The 22454-nt window shown below is 35.5% G+C and overlaps 1 protein-coding gene across 1 annotated transcript in view; it reads left to right on the forward strand.

The window, feature by feature from the left end:
- The window catches only part of LOC308662713 (ubiquitin-like-conjugating enzyme ATG10), a gene marked incomplete at its 5' end in the record, with an annotated part of 123427 nt that overhangs the window by 71472 nt on the left and 29501 nt on the right, over positions 1 to 22454 (forward strand). The window contains 2 exons of the mRNA XM_081318855.1: positions 5056 to 5182; positions 12525 to 12622. Coding sequence (XP_081174981.1) covers positions 5056 to 5182; positions 12525 to 12622 — 225 coding nt within the window. The remainder of the gene's footprint in view (positions 1 to 5055; positions 5183 to 12524; positions 12623 to 22454) is intronic.

A 22454-nucleotide genomic window follows, 5' to 3' on the forward strand; every position in this document is an offset into this window, starting at 1 on the left:
CTTCGTGGGCCGGATCCGGCCCCCGGGCCTTGTGTTTGACATGTCTGCTCTAGATGTTGTTGAACTTGAGTTCCCATTAGACCTGTGTAACATAGCTAAAAGTGAAAGAAGAATGAGGTTTCAGCTAGCAATTTGTAGACAGCAAGATGTGCTGAGCTCATCTACTTGTTCAATATCTTTTACCCCGCAGAAGTTGCTGCTAAAGTTTGATAACTTGAAATAATATAAAATATGGTGTGGGAGACTGAAAAAAGTAAAAAAGATAATAAAAATCCTGTATTCGTCTTTAGAATATGATTTTTGCTTGTACAACAGTGCTGTTCTTGGAAAGAACAGTGAACTGTATACACTATATGCTCCTAGACCAGGGGTAGGCAACCTTGGCTCTTTTATGACTCATGGACTTCAACTCCCAGAATTCCTGAGCCAGCAGAGCTCAGTATGGAAACCTCTCTCTTTCCCCTCAGCATGGCTGGCTCAGGAATTCTGGGAATTGAAGTCTACGAGTCATAAAAGAGCCAAGGTTGCCTACCCCTGAACTAGACCAATGTAAAATGTGACATTAAACTCTGCTTCGCAGAGGAAATACAAAGCATCCCTTTCTGATTTTGAACTAGGCTTACATTAAATGGAAGCTTGAACAGTCATGCATGAACTAAAAGTATTGAATATGTCATAATTCTAAGCCATGACTTGATCCTGACTTGCTTGAATTTATAATTTAAGATATGTTTCATTGTAGTGGGAAATTGCTTAATTCAAAATCACAAACAAAAATGTTTAGTCTCTAGAGGAGGAAGCATGCAAAAGTTAAACTAAAGTTAAATCTAAACTGGCTATCTTCTGAAATACTATCTCAGCTTTGGGTGAGTATATTAGAGCAGAGGTCCCGAACCACGGACCGAAGAGTGTGTGGTTTTGTGTGGTGCTTGCATCCCACGGATGGGGCTTTGCTTGTTTGTGTGAACCGGTTGCTGGCATGCTGCAGCCCAGTACCAGTCCACGGACTAGGGGTTGGGGACCCCTGTATTAGAGGGATTACCTAAATAGTTCTTTTTTTCATAATTTTGAAACATCTAACCATTGGACATCTGAATGCCTGGCCACAAGAGGAATGTACTTGCCATTATATAAATAATTACTCTACCATTCATTTCACAAAACATCGGTGCAATTAAAATTTTTGATAAATCTTTTCACTTATTTTATTAATTATTTCTTCTGTTCTATATTGGTTCATAAAATACATTTCTGTCAGAAAATGGTTAAAATGTCCTATCAACATTTGCAGACACCAAGGTTTACTTCCTTATTTATATTCACCCTAGTGAACAGCAAAGGATTACACATGAGTACTCTAGATGTTTTGTTATGCATCCTGTTAGTACTGTTTACCAAATAAAAAGGGATTAATACTGGCCTTAAGCGGGATTCAGAAGTTCTTGTATGTTTATAGGATGAAGAACTTGCTATGCAAGTGGTAATAAGATAAGCTAATGAGCCTGTGCTCTGAATATGTAGTTAAAATCTATAACAAAACTGGATATTATCCCTACTATGCATACTTATTAAACAGCTTGCTGTGCTTAAATTATTTGTTTCAGTGACTTTGTAAAAAATATTTCTGTGCTTTTAGTTTGTGATCTTCAGGAATTTGATCATTTCTTTTGAATAGGCACAGATAGTTCTCAACTTATGATTACAATTGGAATCAAAATTTCCATTACTAAGCATAGTAGTTGTTAAGTGAGTTGCACCCAACTTTATGACCTTTTTGCCACTTGTTAAGTGGATCACTGCAGTTGTTCAATGAATCATGTATTTGTTAAGTGGATCCCCTACTAACTTTGTCAGACTAACTGACAAATAATGGTCACATGATACTGTGCATTGCATTGCATTTTAATCATGTGACTGTGGGAATGCTGCAATAGTTGTAAGTGTGAGGAGTGGTCATAAGTCACTTTTTTCACTCCCATTGTAACTTTGAATGGTTGCTAAACGAATGGTCATAAGTCGAGGACTATCTGTACATTTCTTATATCAGTTTGTTTTCTAATACAGTACTATGTTTGGCATAGTATGAAATGTTTCTGTGGAAGGTAGTACTAGCTGTGGTTGAAACAAGTTCTTAAGTTATTGGTTTTTAATTGCTTCTTTCAGCTCTTTAGGTCTTCATGCATAAAAAAACAATTGCACAGTGATTTCCCATACTTACAGTTGCTAACTACTAAGGACATCTCAAATTTTTGAACGATATAGTATACAAACTTGGAAGTGTACAGTGTTTGTACATATAGATATATGTTTTTCTGGCAGGAATATCTGCTTATATTTTGGGAATATATTTTTTGTGTTATAGTAATGTATATTCCAATATTTGTCTTTCAGTCCATGATAAATGTTTTTTTTTCAAAAATAAAATGGCTTCATTTCCAAATGACTACTTATATTTGCAAAGGAAATTACTTCAGTTTGCAAGTGGTCAGTAATTAATAAAAAGTGTCATAAATTGTCTGAGCGAATATTTTGAACAGTTAAGAGTTATTATGGTCTTTGGGAAGGATTTAATGAATGCCTAATATTTATTTCACTTCTGTGATAGAATGTAAAAAAAATTTCATTATAATTAAGACTAATCTAGTAGTAGTATGTTTACAATTAAAGTATTCTTATTTCAGTAATTTAAATTGCTGTTATCATATGAATTAAAATATACATAGTTTGTGCAGGTAAGCAACAGGATCAAGGCTAGTATAAGAGTAAATAGTTTTAATTTTCTGTTTAAAAATAGTATTATAAACACCAGCAATATAAATTTAGGGTCTAACATTTATTTTCTTTCAAATGAATCATACAGAAGGATGCTTAACTACTCAAAGTGATCAAAAGATTGTCAGTGATAGACAACCAACTTAGTGTAATGAGTAAAGTAGATAATACAGTTAAATTTATCTAGCCTAACTTGTTAGTAATAATGAAGTAATAAATGCAGCTCAGGGTACAATTTCATTCTTAAGAAGACTGTACATTGGTTTAACCATACTTTGAATTCTGTGTGAGTTTGGCTGTGTGAATTGTCTGTGACTCTAATGTAATATTTTTCTTCCCCTTTGTACATCTGTAAATCTTTTCTTGGTTGGAAGAAACCCTATAGATGTAATAGGTTAGGAATATTATATTGGTTGAAAGGAAGCCTCTGATTCTCAGCTTTGATTCATTAAATAGCCTTATATAAGGCATACCATTTTAGACTCAATCCATCTTAATCCAGAGCCACTTGGATCTAGTGCAGGGCTGTCAAACTGCTGGCCTGCAGGCTAGATGCATAACGTGGAAGCTGCACCCACCTCAGCTCCGACAAGGGGGAAAAAGTCATGATACATTGCGACATGTCACGTGACATGGCAAGTTTGACACCCCTGGTCTAGTGGTTGAGGCACCAAGCTAGAAAGCAAGAAGACCATAAGTTCAAGTCCTGCTTAGCCATGAAAGCCACCTGTTAACCTTGAGCTACTCAATAACTCTCTCTCATAGAGCTGTTGTTTTGGGAAAAATAGGAGAAGGAAGGAGCACTAGATGTGTTTGCTGCCTTGAGTTATTTGTAAAAATAATAAAGGTGGGATATAAACAAATAACAAAATAATATTTGTAATCTGGACAGTAATGGCCACAGGCATTAGTTTAGATTGTGATAAATGTAGAAAAAGGACTAGGCTTGTGATGCCGCAATGCAATACTGCTTTTTTCTGTATGATCCCTTTCTGCTGTAATTCTGAGGAGTTCATTATAAATTTTAAGCATTTTACTGAAGACAATATTTGACTTCATGGATAGTACTAAAGCATAATGTAGTTTTTATGGTTACTGCTTTGTATTTATTTATTTATTAAATTTATTGGCTGCCCATCTTATCACAGAGTAACCCTGTACAGCTGACAATATTAAATATTTTGTGAAGTTAGACACTGTAGTTTATAAACCATGATGTATTAAAGCATACAACTATGCATTATTCAGTGAATGGTGGTAAGTAAAACAATAATTTAGCATGATGGGTTACCTCAGTTTTGTATGTCACTTTTTTGAATTATTTTGAATATTTGAAAGTTCTATACAATAGTTCATTGAGTTGAAGAGAAAACAAGCATATGGCTTTCAACTCAACGTAGCTGAGTTCTGAAAGAGAAAAGACTTTTTTCCAAATTTGTTGTATATTATCTCTCTGTGTGATACTGACTGCGTGATACTAATTGTGCAAATGTATTTATTTATTTAGAAAACTTATATGCCCTTCTATTTTATACATGATAATCCTAGGCAGCTCATAACAACACTCATAAAATCTGAATAAATAAAACCCACAAAACCTCACAATAGCATCACGGATCCCATTACACTGCTATAGTATCCAATTAATTCCATGTTTACATTTGCATTTGCTGGGATAACTTCCACCTTAGCATAATGCCTGGGTGAAGATCCAGGTCTTCATATTTCTCCCAAAAGCTAATAGGCTGGGGACTCTCTGAATTTTAAGGGGAAGCTATTCCAAAGTAGTCTGACTGGTCATGAAAGACACAATTCTAAATACCATCCCAAATAATGATATTTAGGGAAACAAACTTGTGATATCACTAAGACATCTTTTTGACATTTTAAACAGTAAGACAAGAAATATATGGATAGCCTAGAGATTTTTTTTAAAAAATGGGACTTATAGTTAAATTGCCCCAAACAAAGAAGATGGTACCCCCAAGGGTCTAATTATTACTAGAACAAGAGAATGAATTTATTTATTTAAAAAACAGTTTGTCACAAGTATATTAAACCCTCCCTCTCTCACATACACACATGTGTGTGTCTTTGTGTTTGTATTCATGTGTGCACTTTTTTAAATATACCATCAATTTCCAGACTTATCATGATATAATACAATGTATGCATAATAAAAGATATATTAGTTTTGATTATTTCATATGTGTACTAATTTGATGGAATAAGCTATTTTTTTCCTGTCAAGTCTTGTATTTACTAATATAAATTATGTTTCAGGAAGGTCTGGATGATTCTCAAGAGGCTGGAGTCTCTGAAGTATCAGAGGTGATTCGTTATGAATATCATGTTCTATATTCTTGCAGTTATCAAGCTCCTGTTCTCTATTTTAGGGCAAGTTTTTTAGGTAAGTGCCTTCTATATCAAGCAAATATTTAAAAGATACATAATGATATAAATTTTGAACTTAACAATTAAATAAAAAATGAGTAAGTGGTTTATGATTCATTTTATATACATATGTCAGTATCTGCAAGTATCAGTATCTTAAGGGTAGATGATATCATCTCTGCCTGAAGAAACTTGATCTTTAGAATTCTGGCAGCAAGCCTAACTGTGATCATTTCCTTTACTTACCTTTTTTTAATGTTAAAAATATGGGGCGATCCTCATAAATGGAATATTTGACCTTGAGAGTTATTGAGGTCACTGTTAGGGGCTTTTAGAAAAAGTCACAAAGTTTTAATGATGAAAACAAATTAATGAGGTTTCAGCTGTTTTGTGCATAATTTTTAAAATGATTCCCAAGGGTTGGTTATATATGTTGTTTTAACGTATATAATTTCTTAGTTTTTTTTTACATTGCTTAGAAAGGTAAAGAACTCAATCTTGAAGAACAATTGTTAATTATTTTTAATCAACAGATGAGAGTAGCTTTTCCGAACCATAGTTCTGTCCAGATGTATAGACTTCAATTCTCAAAATTTCCCAGACAATTTGAACAACTAGTTTGGAATATTGGTTAAGGTGTTGACTGAAAAACCAGTCAACTCTGAGTTCTAGGCCTGCTATGGCCATAAAAACCACCTGGATAACTGAGTTAGTCTCTCTACTCAGGAGACAAAATATTAGGCATGTTCTCTGCCTTGAGGTACTAATAAAAATAGATAATAGTAATAACAACAACAATAATATAATATAATATAATATAATATAATATAATATAATATAATATAATATAATATAATATAATATAATATAATATAATATAATATAATATAATATAATAATATAATAAATTGAAGCACCACTTGAACACCATCAGCACTGACAAATTCATCATCAGACAATTGCAACAGGCAACTTTATGTCAAACAGCTGATATCCTGTGATGATACCTCTAATATTATCATACATCAACATCTGCCTATTTTACATCTTTGGGAAAGACCTGATAGGTGGATACAAATTGCTAATCCAGTCTGATCATCCAGCTCAGACATGTCAAACACAAGGCCCGGGGCCCAGATCTAGCCCGCGAAGTGGTTTCATGTGGCCTGTTAAGCCATCCTGGAAACAGTGAGGGAACGGCCCCCACTAACTTGGCCCTGGCCCAGAGACCCTCCTTCTGCCAGACACCCTCAGATCTGTCCCACTCCTGCCCAGGCCCCCTTGATGCAAACAATGTAGAGCTGGCCATGCCCACCCAGTAGGCCATACGCACTCTAGCCATGCCCACCCAGTAGGCTACACCCACCCTGGCCATATCCACCCAGCCCCTTGAGGGCAACCGCAATGCTGATGCGGCCCTCAATGAAATTGAGTTTGACACCCCTGATCTAGCTGAGGGTGTGATGAACAATAATAATATAGATAGATAAAAATGCCAAATCCAGTCTAAACATGACAATGAAGGATCCAACAAAAGGAAACCAGGCAACTATAGGCTAACTAACTGCCAAATTCCTAACTGGTGTGGTAGCTAATGTCAGGGCTTTTCAACCTTTTCACCCATTGTACCACTTTTAGAATATGGCAACATCCAAGTACCACCAGTCGCCTAGCAAGGTGTCAAAAACCTGATGACCCCCCCCCAAAAAAGGAAAAAAGTGATGAAGTACAGGTAGTCCTTGACTTACAAGAGTTCGCTTAGTGACTGTTTGAAGTTACAATGGCACTGAAAAAAGTGCCCCCCAAGCCACAGCCGAGCAAGACACCTGCCTGCCGGACTGGTGGCGCTCTTCCTCTTGTCCAAGGTTTTCATTGTTGTGAGCATTTCTGTTGAGGATTGGGAGCAGGGGTGGGGGGTGTTTGGTTTTTATTCCCCCCGTCTGCTGGTTGGTTGCAGCAGGTTTTGGTCACTTCACATGACCCTGGGACACTGTGACCGTCATAAATATGAATCAGTTGCCAAGCATCTGAATGTAAATCACAAGACCCTGGAGATGCTGCAACATTCTAGCTCATCGGCGCTTCTTCTGGGCTCAGCAGAAGCACCAGGATCAGCGCCGAGCTCCAGGTGGAGCTTGGTGCTGATCCTGGTGCTTCCACTGAGCCTTGACAGCCCCGAAAAAGTGCTGATCCTGGCACTTCCACTGAGCCCTGACAGCCCTGCAGCTCCAGCCATCTCTCGCTCAGGCTTGTGCGGTGCTGCCACCAGTTCAGCTCATTCCCCTCCCCCGCTACCACTTTTCTAGGATGGTCGTGTACCACCTGCCAGGTGCCAATGTCCCACAGGTGGTACCCATACCACTGGTTGAAAAGCCCTGGCTAATGTAGTCCAACATCTAGTTAAAAATAAGCTTGTTCCATCAGAAAGGGTACTGCCCAAACAGCAGAGGACAATAGGACAGCTCCTAATTGACAAGATGATTTTAGAAAATTGCCATATCTTTAATATTATTAAACAACTGCCTATCCTAAGTCATTGGGAAAGACTCTATAGATGGACGAAAATGACAGATTTGATCTAAACACTTGGGTGACCATGCGACTAACAATAATAATAAGGAATACCAGGAGTTGATACCTGCGGGAAATCCAAATTAGGACTTAAATGATTGTAGTACTCTCTTGTCTGTGCTCTACAATTTTCCATCCAAAGAGTTGTTCCTAGGATTAGGGAGTTTGAAATCCTGAAATCATTTCTAACTTTAGTTTCCTATATAGCAGCATCATTAGCTTTTCTGTGTGGGATTATCTTGCTTTATCTAGATTAACACATCTGAATGTTACTAGTGATATCATTTTCTTTTTAATTAAAAAGTAGCTTAAGATGCACTGAATGTGCTTGCTAGATTTAATCACTTGCTGCCTTATATTGTTTAATGGCTTTTAATTTTGCCATGTTAGCATTTTAACTTGCAAAATTGGAAGAGGAAATTTTAAAACAAATCTGGTAAAAGAGTTTTTAATCTCAGGTTCATATTTTTGCACATGATAATTTAGGGTATATTTGCAATTTAGGATGTAAGAAATGAGATGCATATCTCAAGCTGTATTGCTTGTAATAGTTTGCTAACTTATTGTGAGATTATATCCTTGTAATTATTATAAACCTTTGACAAAGTAGCAACACACTGTTGAAACCTATTTGCAGGTGGGCAAGTAATGAAATGCTTGCTGCTTAAAAATATAAAGTAAGAAGCCGATTAATTTAGCATGTGAAAATATGTCAGCTTTGTATTCACTGGAACAACAGTACTGCATTCCGTTTGGGTGAAAGTGGAGGGTGGAATGGAAAGGCTGCTGCGGTTGCAGGTACTGTATAAGGCAAGTTTCATCCCTACCCCCATTTTTTAAAAGTATGCTATTTTCACATAATTAGTATTCACTATATAAGCAGTTAATCACCAGAGAAGAGCTCCCAGAGACAAAACAAGTTGTTTAGCTTGTCAGCATCAGGGAATCAGATGTGTTGAAACATGATTCCATATAGCTGGAGTGGATATTACAGAAGCTGATAGGTGATTTAATGCACCATCATTATATTGCATGCCAACAGCTCCCCTTGCAGTACAGAATTTTAATTGTTCCTGAAAGTATAATTATGTGCTCTAACATGTTTGTTGGGAATTTTTCCATAGTAGAAAACAATAGCTTTTGAAGGATCTTCACAATTAACTCTGACTTCCTTCTATCTTCCATTTCTTCACTAAAATGTAGGACCAATGCAGAGCTAAAATGGACCATTTCCCCATACAGTTTTGTTTAAATGCCCTGTTGCATTTAAAGTTGCAGAATTGTAATTCACAGAATGTGTTTCTTTTGACAGAATGGCAAAGATAAATCTAACATAATGGAATCATTCAAATTAAAAAATGGTTAATATCTTCATTGAACAGTTAGTTGTGAAGATTAATTCTTTCATTATTTAGTAACTCAGTTACTGTTTGTTAACAGTAATTTGAAAATAACTTATTTAGTTGGATTTGTTGATATAGTCTTAAACTTGTTTTAGCAGTACATGGAATGTACAGATAGAAAACAAAGCTTATCTAGTACTAATAAAAGAAAGCATTTAATGCCACATTTCTTTCTAATGTTACACACACACACACACACACACACACACACACACACACACCAATCAGTCATGGATATTAAGTAAGAGTTTGTGATATATTAACACTGTGATTGGTATATTATATCTTGTATTGTGAATATTCATCCAATAAAAAGTTTCTCTAATGTGAATATTATTAATTTTCTTTCATTTTCAAAATAATTAAAGTCTTAATTTCTTAATCTTTGGTACAAGTAGTCCTCAGCTTACAACAGTTCATTTAGTGACCGTTCAAAGTTACAACGGCACTGGAAAAAGTGACATGACTATTTTTCACAGTTGCAACCATTGCAACATCCCCACGGTCGCATGATCAAAACTCAAGTGCTTGGCAACTGGCTCATATTTATGATGGTTGCGATATCCTGGGGTCCTGTCATCCCCTTTTGCAACCTTCCGACTAGCAAAGTCAACAGGGAAGCCAGATTTAGTTAACAATTGTGTCGCTAACTTTACAACTGTGATAATTCACTCAACAACTGAGGCAAGAAAGGTTGTAAAATGGGGACAAAGCTCACTTAACAACTGTTCCGCTTAGCAGCATACATTTTGGGCTCAAATGTGTCATAAGTGGAGGGTTACCTGCACTAACATTTTGTCATAAATATAATAAATTATTTTTATATTGCTAATTGTTTATTCTTCCATATGTAAACATTATTCATATTGCATTATTTATATATCTGTAGGATTCTGGCAGCACTTTGTGTACTTTGTAGTAAAGTAAATTACAACTATGACACCAGAATCTCTATGGAGATTCTCAGTCATCGAGGTCATGGTTGTCACGAGGCAACTGGACTTTCTTGTTTTTCTTTGAAGATATTTCACTTCTCATCCAAGAAGCTTCTTCAGCTCTAACTGGATGGTGGGGAATGGCAGGATTTATACTCCTTGCAGACAGCTGATCATTTGCTTTCTTTTAGCAAGTTGTTGAAGCCCCTGGAGGCTTATCTGTGTCATCAGGGTCAGCTGAGTAGTGCAGATGGGTGTGGAGCCTTATTGAAACTGTTGAAAGGACTCTGTTGTAGACTGGAGATAGATGATGTCGTTTTCCTCTCCTCTGTTGAGAGAGGCCTGTTCTGAATAGTTATCAGAGCTGGTATACATGTTCTTGCAAGAAAATGAAATTATAAATACTTTTAATTTTTTTTACGTAGAAGTGACTTGTGTAGCAGCAATTTTATCATTATTAAAATTAATAAGAACATTATTACCTCACCACATCTAACAGTTCTTGAAATGTTAAGTATAAATCTAAAGATTCTTTTGAACTCCACCACTTTATTCCAAATTTGCTATTTCCAAATAAAAATCCCAACTAACTGGAATTAATTTTAAAACTGTTATTTAATTATTTAAAAATTGGAAGTAAAAATTATACCTCTATATTAGTAACACACTATAAAAGTGTTTTTCCCCCATTTATTTGTGTGATAGTAATGCCATTACAGTAGTGTACATTAAAACAGACAGCAACTTTGAAACAGATACTGTCTTCTGCTTTATAGAAGAGTTTCGGAATCAGATGGACAGACTTTGCAATCTTTTAGCCTTTTGAAGGCAAGGAATTGATCCTTTATCCAAACATACTGCTCAGCAATAAATGCAATTTATGTAGCTGCTTTTCTATAGTTATAAAGACTTCATTCTAGAATAGGATCAATTCAATCAGACAAAGAATACTTGAAACAGAATAGCAATTAAAACATGAAATTGTGCATTACCATATCAATAACAGATACTCATATTTAGCTAAGCAAATTTGTTTTACTTAATGTCTGGAAGGAAGCCAGTCATGACAGATGTAAAATGGAAGTTTTGCAGCAGAAATCATATCTTTTTTTTGTGTTTAGCATTTCCTATTAAAACTAGTGCTGTGCAACAAAAATTCTTTTGCATTTGCTTTAACCACTTGCCTTTAATCTGATTAAGAAGAAATTGCTTTTTGTAACTTTCTTACAAAAAGAAAGTTGCAGGAATATTCTCATGAAATTCTTGTACTTACTTTGTTTTATAAAGTGGCCAAAGAGAATATGTTGACAATCTTTCTTTCAATGTATAATCATCTTTCCAGCAGTCTACTACTGCCTTAGTTTCCTATAATTCAATTAAATCCCAAAGGAGACATCTTGAGGAAACTCCTACAATGGGCCTTTTTCAAAACAGGAAATGTGAGTAGCAAGAAAGACTGCAAAGTGAAAAAATATCCATAGAAGAACTCTTGATCATCTCAGAATTATTAAGTAAATTCTAAAACAAAATGAAAGGAAATACACAAGCACCTCAAGAATGGAATAGGAAAATGGAAAAATTCTAGATAGAAGATAGCTTTTGGGAACTTGGAGGACCAGATTTCTGAACAGTAGTAATTAAAAGGCACATAAAGAGCCTTTTAATTACAACTTGTTTTGGTTGTTTTATTTGTATTAGTAACTTGATAGCTAACCTACCAATATTTTGAGCTTATTTTCTGTTGTGACACATTCCAATTTTCCTATACAGATATTAGTTTCCAGTATTCTCTTTGCTTCTTTCATATTGGTTTTCCACTAGACATTAGTGCTGCTAAATAGTAAACAGAATGTTGTCCTCCATTTACAGTATGTTAAAAAAAACTGAATCTGATGGCAACATGATTTCAAGTCCTATCTAAATATGACATTCAAATGTTAATTGGAGGAATAAATCTTGTTTATTTCATGAAGATGAAAATGTCAATGGAATAAGACTATCACAGTATAATGTCCTTCTGACACCTGATAAATGCCATGATAATGACAGATTGGGGAAAAAATTAAAATATTCTCTCATTTATCAAAAACAGTTCATACATTTGTTTCAATACAGGGACTTTATTTTATTAAACAAAGGTGATGTAAGAGTGAGGGCATAATCAATATTGCACAGAGGATCTTGTTGAGGGTAGCTATCGTACCATTTAGAGTTACTTAAGTTACCAAACAATGATGAATAAAGTTAGACATCCTAATTTGTTTGTCTCTATACAAACAAACATCATGACATTATTGCTGTGATTCTTTGAGATTAAGAAGAATTAATGTTATCATCACTGTTAATTTTGTTTGTTTGCTTTCAATCATGTACATTTTAAAGATTAAAAATTATATAGAGATGTTATAAACAACTTCTCACAATAGATTATGTGGATTTCTTTTTACAGATGGAAAATCTTTAACATTACATGAAATATGGAAAAGTGTGCATGAATGCTATATGGATCGCCTCTGGCAAGGACCATGGGATACGATTACGCAACAGGTTAGCTATTTCTGTTACTTGTATGGAATTATTTGTTTGAGGAATGAATTTTGGAGAAAAAAATATTGTTATTAGTCCATTGAGTAGGATCTACTATGAAACATGTGTTCGTTTGAATAGAAAAGTTACTAACTAGAAAATAATGTAAAGAGTTTTTAGATTGCTGTTTTTTAAGCATAATACTTTTGCCAATCAATTAACTACAAATATGTATTTTCTAATTTTACTATTGAGCATAGTAACAACACTTCAATCTTATCTGAAGCGGCCAATGATCATTTATCTTAGAAAATAATGAATCATAAGGAACTCCTACCTGATTTTGAAAAATAATATTGTAACACAGAACAATTTAGCTTCCCTCCATCCCAAAATGTGCAACTGTCCAGAGATCTTGGGCAACATATTCATGTAATAATCAACAACAGCAGTAATACATAAGAAGTTTTGATTGATTTCTATTGTGGTTTATACATTTTACCACTGTACTACAGAAATAACCTATTTAATAGATCCTATAAAGAGGGAGAGCTGTTCTGAATTGCAGGATAATAATCATGCCATTAGTTTGTATATAATTCACTATATTGGGAAAGTAGCCTTTAAATGCATGGTCATTTTTTCTTTAATGAGGTTGAGATATAGAAAAACCTAATTTTGGAATTTTCTCCTTCTTGTTTATATCTTTTCAAGAACAAAAAGGAACAAAAAAAAAGATTCACAAGCTATAAAATTGAAGGAGAATTTTTCAAAGAAGTACTAGATTATTAGATTAGTACTGCAAAAAAGGTGATTTTATATGAGTTTAGCATTTTAAAATAATGGTGGAAATCAAACAAATAGTAAATGCAGTCAATATAAGAATAATTTAAAATGAACAGTTAATAAACTTTTTATGTAATCTGAGAAAGACTTAAACTAATTTTGACAGACCATTTGGAGAAGAAAGAAATTATCATTAATTCCCAAATGTCTCATGTACCACCTTAGGAGGCTGCATTTTTTTCTAGTGCAGGAACCTATAAAAATAAAATTTGAATTAAAGAAATGCTGACAGGATGCTTTGGAGTGGGCATGGACATGCTGTCAGCAGTTCCCAAGTGCAAAACAAATAGTTTCCTGAGATTGTGTAGTATTGTGTAAGTCTAGGAATAGATGCCACTTCTTAAGAAAAATACCAGAAGGTATGGCTCATACCCCCTGCTCCCCCTGTAAAGCATTTTTTGGCTTCAGATCCAAAGCCGTGCACATCCCTCATTTATTGCTTTCCACATTTTATATGCCAGATGCAGTTAGGCTGAAGCACAAGATGGTTCAAGGTGATTCAGTTATACTGATATGTGGGATTCAGCTGGCATATATACAATTACTTTGGCTGAAAGTATTTTGCATTCTGCATGGAACTAATAATTGAAGCAGTGTAAGGGAAAAGAGGAGCACACATATAAGCAGTCTGATTGTACTGATCCAAATGATGTGTTAAATTTCTATCAGAAAATTTCTGTCAAAAATATTTCTAGGACATTCTGTTCACTTTTTTCTAGACTCCAGTGCTTGAGTAAACAGAAAACCCTAGTGGGTTTTGGTAGTTAAAGTTCTAAATCTAGAACCAGGTCTAAATATTAAGTCTTTCAACTAGGAACCTCTTGAGGAATAGCTGCCAGTAGAACTATCTCCTGCTTTCAGTTATTTTTCACTCTGAGAATAGTGGCCTGAATATTGGAGTATTTCTGCAAACATCTCAAAGGGTAACTTAGTACCCAGTAATTAATATTAGATCAGAGGCAAGTTTTCAGTTATAATGGTTATGTTCAATATACAGAAAGGCACGTATATATTCATGTGAAGATTGATACACTGCAAAACAGACTTTCCCAATCTAGTATCCACCAGATGGGTTGACTACCAATTTCATAATTGCTTAACAGTATAGCCCACTGTGATATATTTTATATAGTTAATAGGTTAATGAAATATTGGACAAGGAGAATGAATGGTCCAGTGGGAGAGCATACACTTAAGCATGTAGAAAGTTTCACGTTTTCATTTTTTGGCAAATTTAAAAAATCATTTTTGGTAAGCCTCCTCAAAAGCATGTTACTGGGGCCTTATATCCCTAGTTAATGATTCTGGAAGCTATTTCAGCATTACATCATTTTGCTCATGTGTATAAATTAGCATCAAGCTGGACTATTTTTAACATTGATCCAGCTGATACTCTTTTTTAGTATGTGGTTAAGAAGCTGAAAGGCAAGCTTTTCTAGTAGTATAACAGTGCTATCCATTACATCATTTAATTTATGGCGGTGTTGAGCAAAAAAATCAATAAATTATTTCTAAAATGTCAAGGATGTTCATAATACTGTTTTTTAAGGAAGCAAACTCAAAACTGTTTCTGAAGCTTTGATGTAACAGTGCTAAGGCAATACAAAGTGGATTCATGATAGAGTTTAAATCTTACACTTACATCTTAAAGAATGTGTATAAGATAGCTATTCATTCAATAAACATTTTCCTGGACGTGCTGCAGGATTTTGTTAATAGAAAGATTTGTGTATAGTGTACCTTAATAGAAGGTTGTTAGGATTTCTCATTAAATGCCTGATCAATTGTTATCAGCAGTTGCTATAGTGCAGGGCTTTTCAACTTTTCACAGATTGTGCCACTTTTAGGACATGACAATATTTGAGTACCACCAGTGCTTAGCAAGGTGTCAAAAACTTGATGACTAAAAATGGGGGGCATTTTGGGTTTTACTGATTAGATTCATTTGTTGTTATAGAAATGGCTACTTTATAATATTATGGAAAAGTAAAAAGTTGAGGTTCAATGTTAATGCTTCCTTCTACTGCAACAGAGGAAGTTAGAAGTCAATACCTTTTCTTTTTCCCTTCTCCCCCTAACTTTTTTCCCTTTTTCCTCCCCACTGTGTCCTACTGTTTGCTTTTGTATTTTTGTATTTTATTCTATAATCTAATAAAATGTTACAAACTGTAGAAAAAAAGGAAAAAAGTACCAGTTTTAATTTCTTCGGTGGCAGTTCCTTTGCTGAATCACTTTCCCTTTGCACTGACAAACTATGATGAATTTATCCATATTTACTAATATGCACCACTACCAGCTGGCTGGTCAGCCCTTCTTCTCTCCCTCTCCTCTCCTTCCATAGTGTAGTAAGAATGCAGCCCCTAGTTCCTTCACTGTACCCCTAAAGACACAGGAATCAAGTGCAAAGCACAAAAGGCTCACAAAAGCCTCCCAGAATAAAGAAAAACTCCATTTTTTTAATTTAAGCTGCCTCAGGCGTATGACAATGTTGCAATTGCAAAAGCAATAACCTTAAATTAAACCTGTTTACCTACAAAGAAAACTTGCTAAAAGCCATAGACAGATTCAAGATAAGGGGGTAAAACTAATTAAATTTGTTTAAAAGGATTAAACCTATGGAAGCCAACACTTTGGACTCATTGCTAGCCTTTGTAAAATAGACTAAAATATTCCAATAACCAAAACACATAAACCAAGCCTCTGAATTATAAAACGCTGTAAAAACTGTACAAAAATCATTATAGTAACCAATCAAGCTGCTAGCTGGCCCAGAACTAAATAAACCAACCTCCTTTCCGACATGCTCGTCTCCCAGCTTTTCATTTCATCAGCACTGATTGCATTCTCCTGGCTGGAGAAAATGAACCAGGGGACCTTTTCTTAAAGCAATAGCTTCTTCTTCTTCCCTGTCTCTTTTTCCTCCCTGCCTGCTAAGCTCCCCTTCCACAACTTCTTCTCCATCCCCTTCCCTGCCAAAACCACCTCCTTTTATATCCTTTCCTCTCCTCCCCCACTTTTCTCTTCAGTTCACCTCCAACTAGGGAAGCACTAATCAGCTGGAGCCCTGCAGTGCTCCTGGGGCTTCTGTCCTGTAGCTACAGCTGCCTCTCCCTGAGGCTTGTGTCACTTCAGCTCATTCCCCTCCCCTGCTACACTTGTTTAGGTGGGTTGCATATCACCTGCCATGTGCCAAAGTACCACTGGTGATACGTGTACTACCAGTTGAAAATCCCTGCTATAGTGCACTAGCTAGAACTTCTGTAAAATCATTTGTAGTATCAAAACTGAGGAACACAAACATATAAATATGCTGACCTTGGTTTAATTCATATTTTTTATTTCCATGAACAAATTTGAAACTTAAGTTTGGAGGGACCGTAGGTACCAATATATCCAAAAATGTGTTGTTCTGTTGTGCTAATTGAAACTTTCTACTATACAATCACTCCTGGAAATCAAAGAGTGGATTTTTAAAATTCTTGGGGGCACAGATTTTCAAATATGTACTTCAAATATTTATGAAGCATTTGTATAAATGTAAATCTGAGTCAGAGTCATTTTCATATATACTTCTGTTACTGTTTCTGTTTCAAAGTTGTGGAGAGATAAGATGATAGACAAAAGCAACAAAATTCCAAAGTTCATTTTGACATGGGGCCTGCCATCATCCCAATTAAGGCTTTAAAAAACCTTCAACTGAGCATTGGTGTCAAAAGTTTTATTTCATTTGCTATTTGGGAGATTAAAGAACAAACTGGGAGCCATAAACCTTGTATATTGGGCTTCATGCCAAAAGTGGCAATAAATCTCGACTCTCCAGACACTTAAACCATATTCAGGTATTGTTTATAATGGGAACTCAGATGGGTAACAAGCTAGGTTAGTTGCCTTATTGCAGACAAGAATAAAACCAAATACCCAGAGATGTGCCATCTGCAGTACATAAAAATATCTATTGTATATGTTGGTGTACTAAGTTAAAATTCTAGGTCTTTATCTCATGTTTTTCTGAGTCAAAGAAAATGAATCTGTTGACTTCGTGGCCTTCTGATTGAGAGGCACCTGCTCAGTTTTGGCATAATAGTTCTGTCTAGCATGGGAATTGCTGGCTCTGCCTTGGCAAATGCATTCCTTACACCACAGGTGACTTTCAAGTGTGCTATTGTAATCCTTGACATACCATGAAAATTCTGATGATGCATGATAATTTTAAGCTATACCAACACACTGCTTATTGGGTGAATTAGGTACGTACATGGAAAGCATGCTATGGCTTGCCTGGCCTGCTTTAAATAACCTGTTCATCTTTCTAGAAGATCAGAATAGAAGATACAGATAATTCACTGAATATAATATTATTTAAGGGAAAAGAAACATTTAATGTATTTAATGGCTGATTCACTGAGAGCATGATGAGCTGTCAGGTGAACCTAAAACAGTTTATAATTTTATATCAATTCTTTTGCTAGGTTTTTGTTCTAGATGATTTTTAAAAATCTTTAGGAAGGAGCTTTAATAAATTCCTGAACAAGAAAACTGACAGATTGTATTTTCATTGTGGATTATATAAATATTGCATTGGTAGTTCATGAAAGACACACTAATCAATAGCTAATAATAAAGGAACTTGAAGAGATGCTTTGCAGCGATGTTGATGTGAATGAAGTGCCCTTCTTCAAAATGCTGAGGCAGCCATGTCCTCTTGAAGGTTAGATTCAACTCAAATGTTTATCTTTTTAAACAGCTATTAGACATAACAGAAAACAGGGTATCTATATGTAAGTACACTATGCCACTGAATGCCAATTGCTGGAGGACCAGAAGACTATTATCCTTACAGTTTCTTTCCTGGGAAAGTTCTAGTTCAGTAAATCTTAATTTCTAAATTCTAAACATGAAAAGGATGCACATAAACTATTGGGATTTGTGCATGAAAACTCAAATAAATTCAACAAAGATTATTTTCAAGCAGAGGTTACTGCTTGGAAGAGTGATGCTAATAAGACAATGTTCTGTGTTAAGTCAAGATCTGCCATGCTTACACTCACAGACAGATAAACACAGAGCTACTTTATAGTGGAATGTTTATTCTATAGTATAACTATAGACAAGGGACGCGGTGGCTCAGTGGGTTAGGACGCTGAGCTTGTCGATCAGAAGGTCGGCAGTTTGGCGGGTCGAATCCCGAGTGCCGCGTAACAGAGTGAGCGCCTGTTACTCGTCCCAGCTTCTGCCAACCTAGCAGTTCGAAAGCACGTAAAAATGCAAGTAGAAAAATAGGGACCACCACGGTGGGAAGGTAACAGCGTTCCGTGCGCCTTTGGCGTCTAGTCATGCCGGCCACATGATCACGGAGACGTCCTCGGACAAGCGCTGGCTCTTCGGCTTTGAAACGGAGATGAGCACCGGCCCCTAGAGTCGGAAACGACTAGCACGCATGTGCGGGGGAACCTTTACCTTTACCTTTACCTTATAACTATAGACAACCATTTTGGTTATCTTTAAAAGTATGATTATTATGATTATGATTATGATTATTATGATTGTTATTGTTGTTATTATTATTGTTGTTGTTGTTTGCTGCTCATCTCATCAAAGAATTTCCAGAATTTTTTTCTTGCTTGACCTGTTACAACAAAAGCATCGTAAAAAATTAAACTATTACAGTCTCATTCTTGAAAGTACATGTTTTTAGACAGGAACTTCTGAGACAAAATTCATCCCTTAATTCTTCCTTTTTACACTTTCCAGTAGATACTTTGAGTTAATTTGTATTTTGAATCTAAGTTTGTCTTAGTGTTGCTTTCTTCCACACTGTTGTAATTGATGCATTTCCTCAACTTCCGATTTACACAAATTTTTCTGTGTAAAAACTAATTTGAGTGATAAAGAATCTGGTCAAACTGCTAATAAGACAATGTTCTGTGTTAAGTCAAGATCTGCCATGCTTACACCCACAGACAGATAAACACAGAGCTACTTTATAGTGGAATGTTTATTCTATAGTATAACTATAGACAACCATTTTGGTTATCTTTAAAAGTATGATTATTATGATTATGATTATTATGATTATGATTGTTATTGTTATTATTATTGTTGTTGTTGTTGTTTGCTGCTCATCTCATCAAAGAATTTCCAGAATTTTTTTCTTGCTTGACCTGTTACAACAAAAGCATCGTAAAAAATTAAGCTTTTCCTTTCGACCCCAAACCACCCCAGTGATGCCCTCAACGTGATGTCCCGTTGCCTGGAGGCGGTTCGGGTCTGGATGGGGAGGAACAGACTTCAACTCAACCCCGACAAGACGGAGTGGCTTTGCATACCTTCATCCCGGGTTTATTCGGACATTCCACCTCTCGCTATGGGGGGTGAACTATTACCCCCCGTAGATAGGGCTCGCAACTTGGGAGTCCTCCTAGATTCACGGCTCACCCTGGAAGACCACATAGGAGCTGTGACTAGGGGGGCTTTCGCCCAGGTTCGCCTGGTGCACCAGTTGCGGCCCTATCTAAGCCGGGATGATCTATGCACGGTCACTCATGCGCTCGTGACCTCTCGACTAGACTACTGCAACGCTCTCTACATGGGGCTGCCCTTGAGGACCACCCGGAAGCTCCAACTGGTACAGAATGCAGCCGCGAGAGTTGTGTTGGGAGTCTCCCGATACTCCCACGTTACACCTCTGCTCCGTGAGCTGCATTGGTTACCAGTTGCCTTCCGGGTGAGATTCAAGGTACTACTAATGGTGTTCAAAGCCCTACATGGCAGGGGGCCGGAGTACCTGAGGGAACACCTGCTGCCGGCATCGACTTCCCTCCGCCCTGTGCGTTCCCACAGAGAGGGCCTCCTCAGGGTGCCACCGGTCAGAGAATGTCGACTGGTGGCCCCCAGGGGGAGATCCTTCTCTGTGGGCGCCCCAGAGCTATGGAATCAGCTACCGGTTGAGCTCCGGACGGCGCCCGACCTTCGCTCCTTTCGCCGCGAGCTAAAAACATACTTTTTTGAACAAGCTGGCCTGGCCTGATGAGGGGATTGGGGGGGGTTGTTATTGTTATTTTATTAGGTTTTAAAGATGTATTTTAGTATGTGGGCATTTATTTAATCTTGTTTTAACTTTTGTAATCTGTATTTTTATTCTTGCCCTGTTCACCGCCCTGAGTCCTTCGGGAGAAGGGCGGTATAGAAATATTATTAAATTAAATTAAACTATTACAGTCTCATTCTTGAAAGTACATGTTTTTAGACAGGAACGTCTGAGACAAAATTCATCCCTTAATTCTTCCTTTTTACACTTTCCAGTAGATACTTTGAGTTAATTTGTATTTTGAATCTAAGTTTGTCTTAGTGTCGCTTTCTTCCACACTGTTGTAATTGATGCATTTCCTCAACTTCCGATTTACACAAGTTTTTCTGTGTAAAAACTAATTTGAGTGATAAAGAATCTGGTCAAACTGCATTATAAAGAGTCCTGTGGTTCCTCAAGAACTTGATGCGGTACTGTGAGAGATTGTGGGATTAAAAAAGAAGTTCACTTGAATATAGCCAATTTTGTGTTACTAGAGATTTTCCTTTAGATATGGGAATTTTTTTAAAAAATGAGCAGATTCCATGGTCTAAAAAGTTTGAAAATTCCTGTTCTATCCTATACTACCAATGCAATACTTGTGAGTGATGATTTCACATACAATCTAGTTCTTTGCTGTCAGGAATATTTTGTTAAGGTAAACCATACTATCCTTAGTATAAAAAGTACAGCTTTAAAAATTATCAGTGTTCACATTAAAAAGGTCATGGAATAACTATGTAAGTATAGTAATTCATTATATCTTCTTTTACACTTTTCTTTATTTGTGCTGTTTTTTCTATAGGAGCTATTACATGGACTTCTCTTAAGAAGCAAAATTTGCCAAGTACTTAGAAAATGCTGCATAAAAATAGCAACATAATATTAATTATGACTCAAATGTATAATTGCTTCTACTTTTTAGAGAAAACTGGAGTTCTAGAGTTTAAACTGAAAAATTGGCAGACCAATTTTTGTCATTAGAATTGGCACTCATTATTTTTGAAAAATAAACAGACGATATATTTTTCAGCCAAAATAAAATTAATCAGTTATCAATGTTTTACTACTTTTGCATATTATTTTAATGTTAAATTAAAATAATTCTAAAGTTGTGAGATGTGTTGAAGGAGTAAGAGGCAACTTTGACAAGTGTAACAATCCATAAAATAAGACAATAACGCAGCATTATATATATATATATATATATATATATATATATATATATATATATATATATATATATATATATATATATATATATATATATATATATATATATATATATATATATATATATATATATATATATATATATATATATATATATATATATATATATATATATATATATATATATATATATATATATATATATATATATATATATAAAGTGTTTGTTAAGTATTTAGAATACCTTGCTAACCCAAGGTATTTAAAATACCTTGCCTAACCCAAGGCCATCAACAGGCTGTAGTCACACAGTGACAGCTCATATTTGTGTAAATTTTTTGGGGGGGATTGCTAACAAAGAATTAAAGGGAGACTGGTATAGCTATTTCAAACTGATGAGAACAAATAAGTTTGAAATAGCTATATCAGTCTCCCTTTAATTCTTTGTTAGCAATTCAAAAAAATTTTTTACACACACACACACACACACACACACACACACACACACACACACACACACACATATATATATAAACAGTGATTAAACTAAGAAAGATTACATTGCTAAAGTAGTTGTAACAGAAAGGCTATGAAGTCTGGTTTTTAAAATGATATTATAATGCTGTTGCTCTGTAATACTAATTAAAACACTGCTTCAGAAATATTGAATGTATATTTCTGGAATTCTGGATGATTGATGAGCTAGCATGTCTCGAATGAGCAGAGACAACTGAATGACCGAAGAGTAAACTGATCCTACATGTAATT

The sequence above is a fragment of the Vipera berus genome, assembly GCF_964194415.1.
Source record: "Vipera berus genome assembly, chromosome: 2".
NCBI classification, from domain to species: domain Eukaryota; kingdom Metazoa; phylum Chordata; class Lepidosauria; order Squamata; family Viperidae; genus Vipera; species Vipera berus.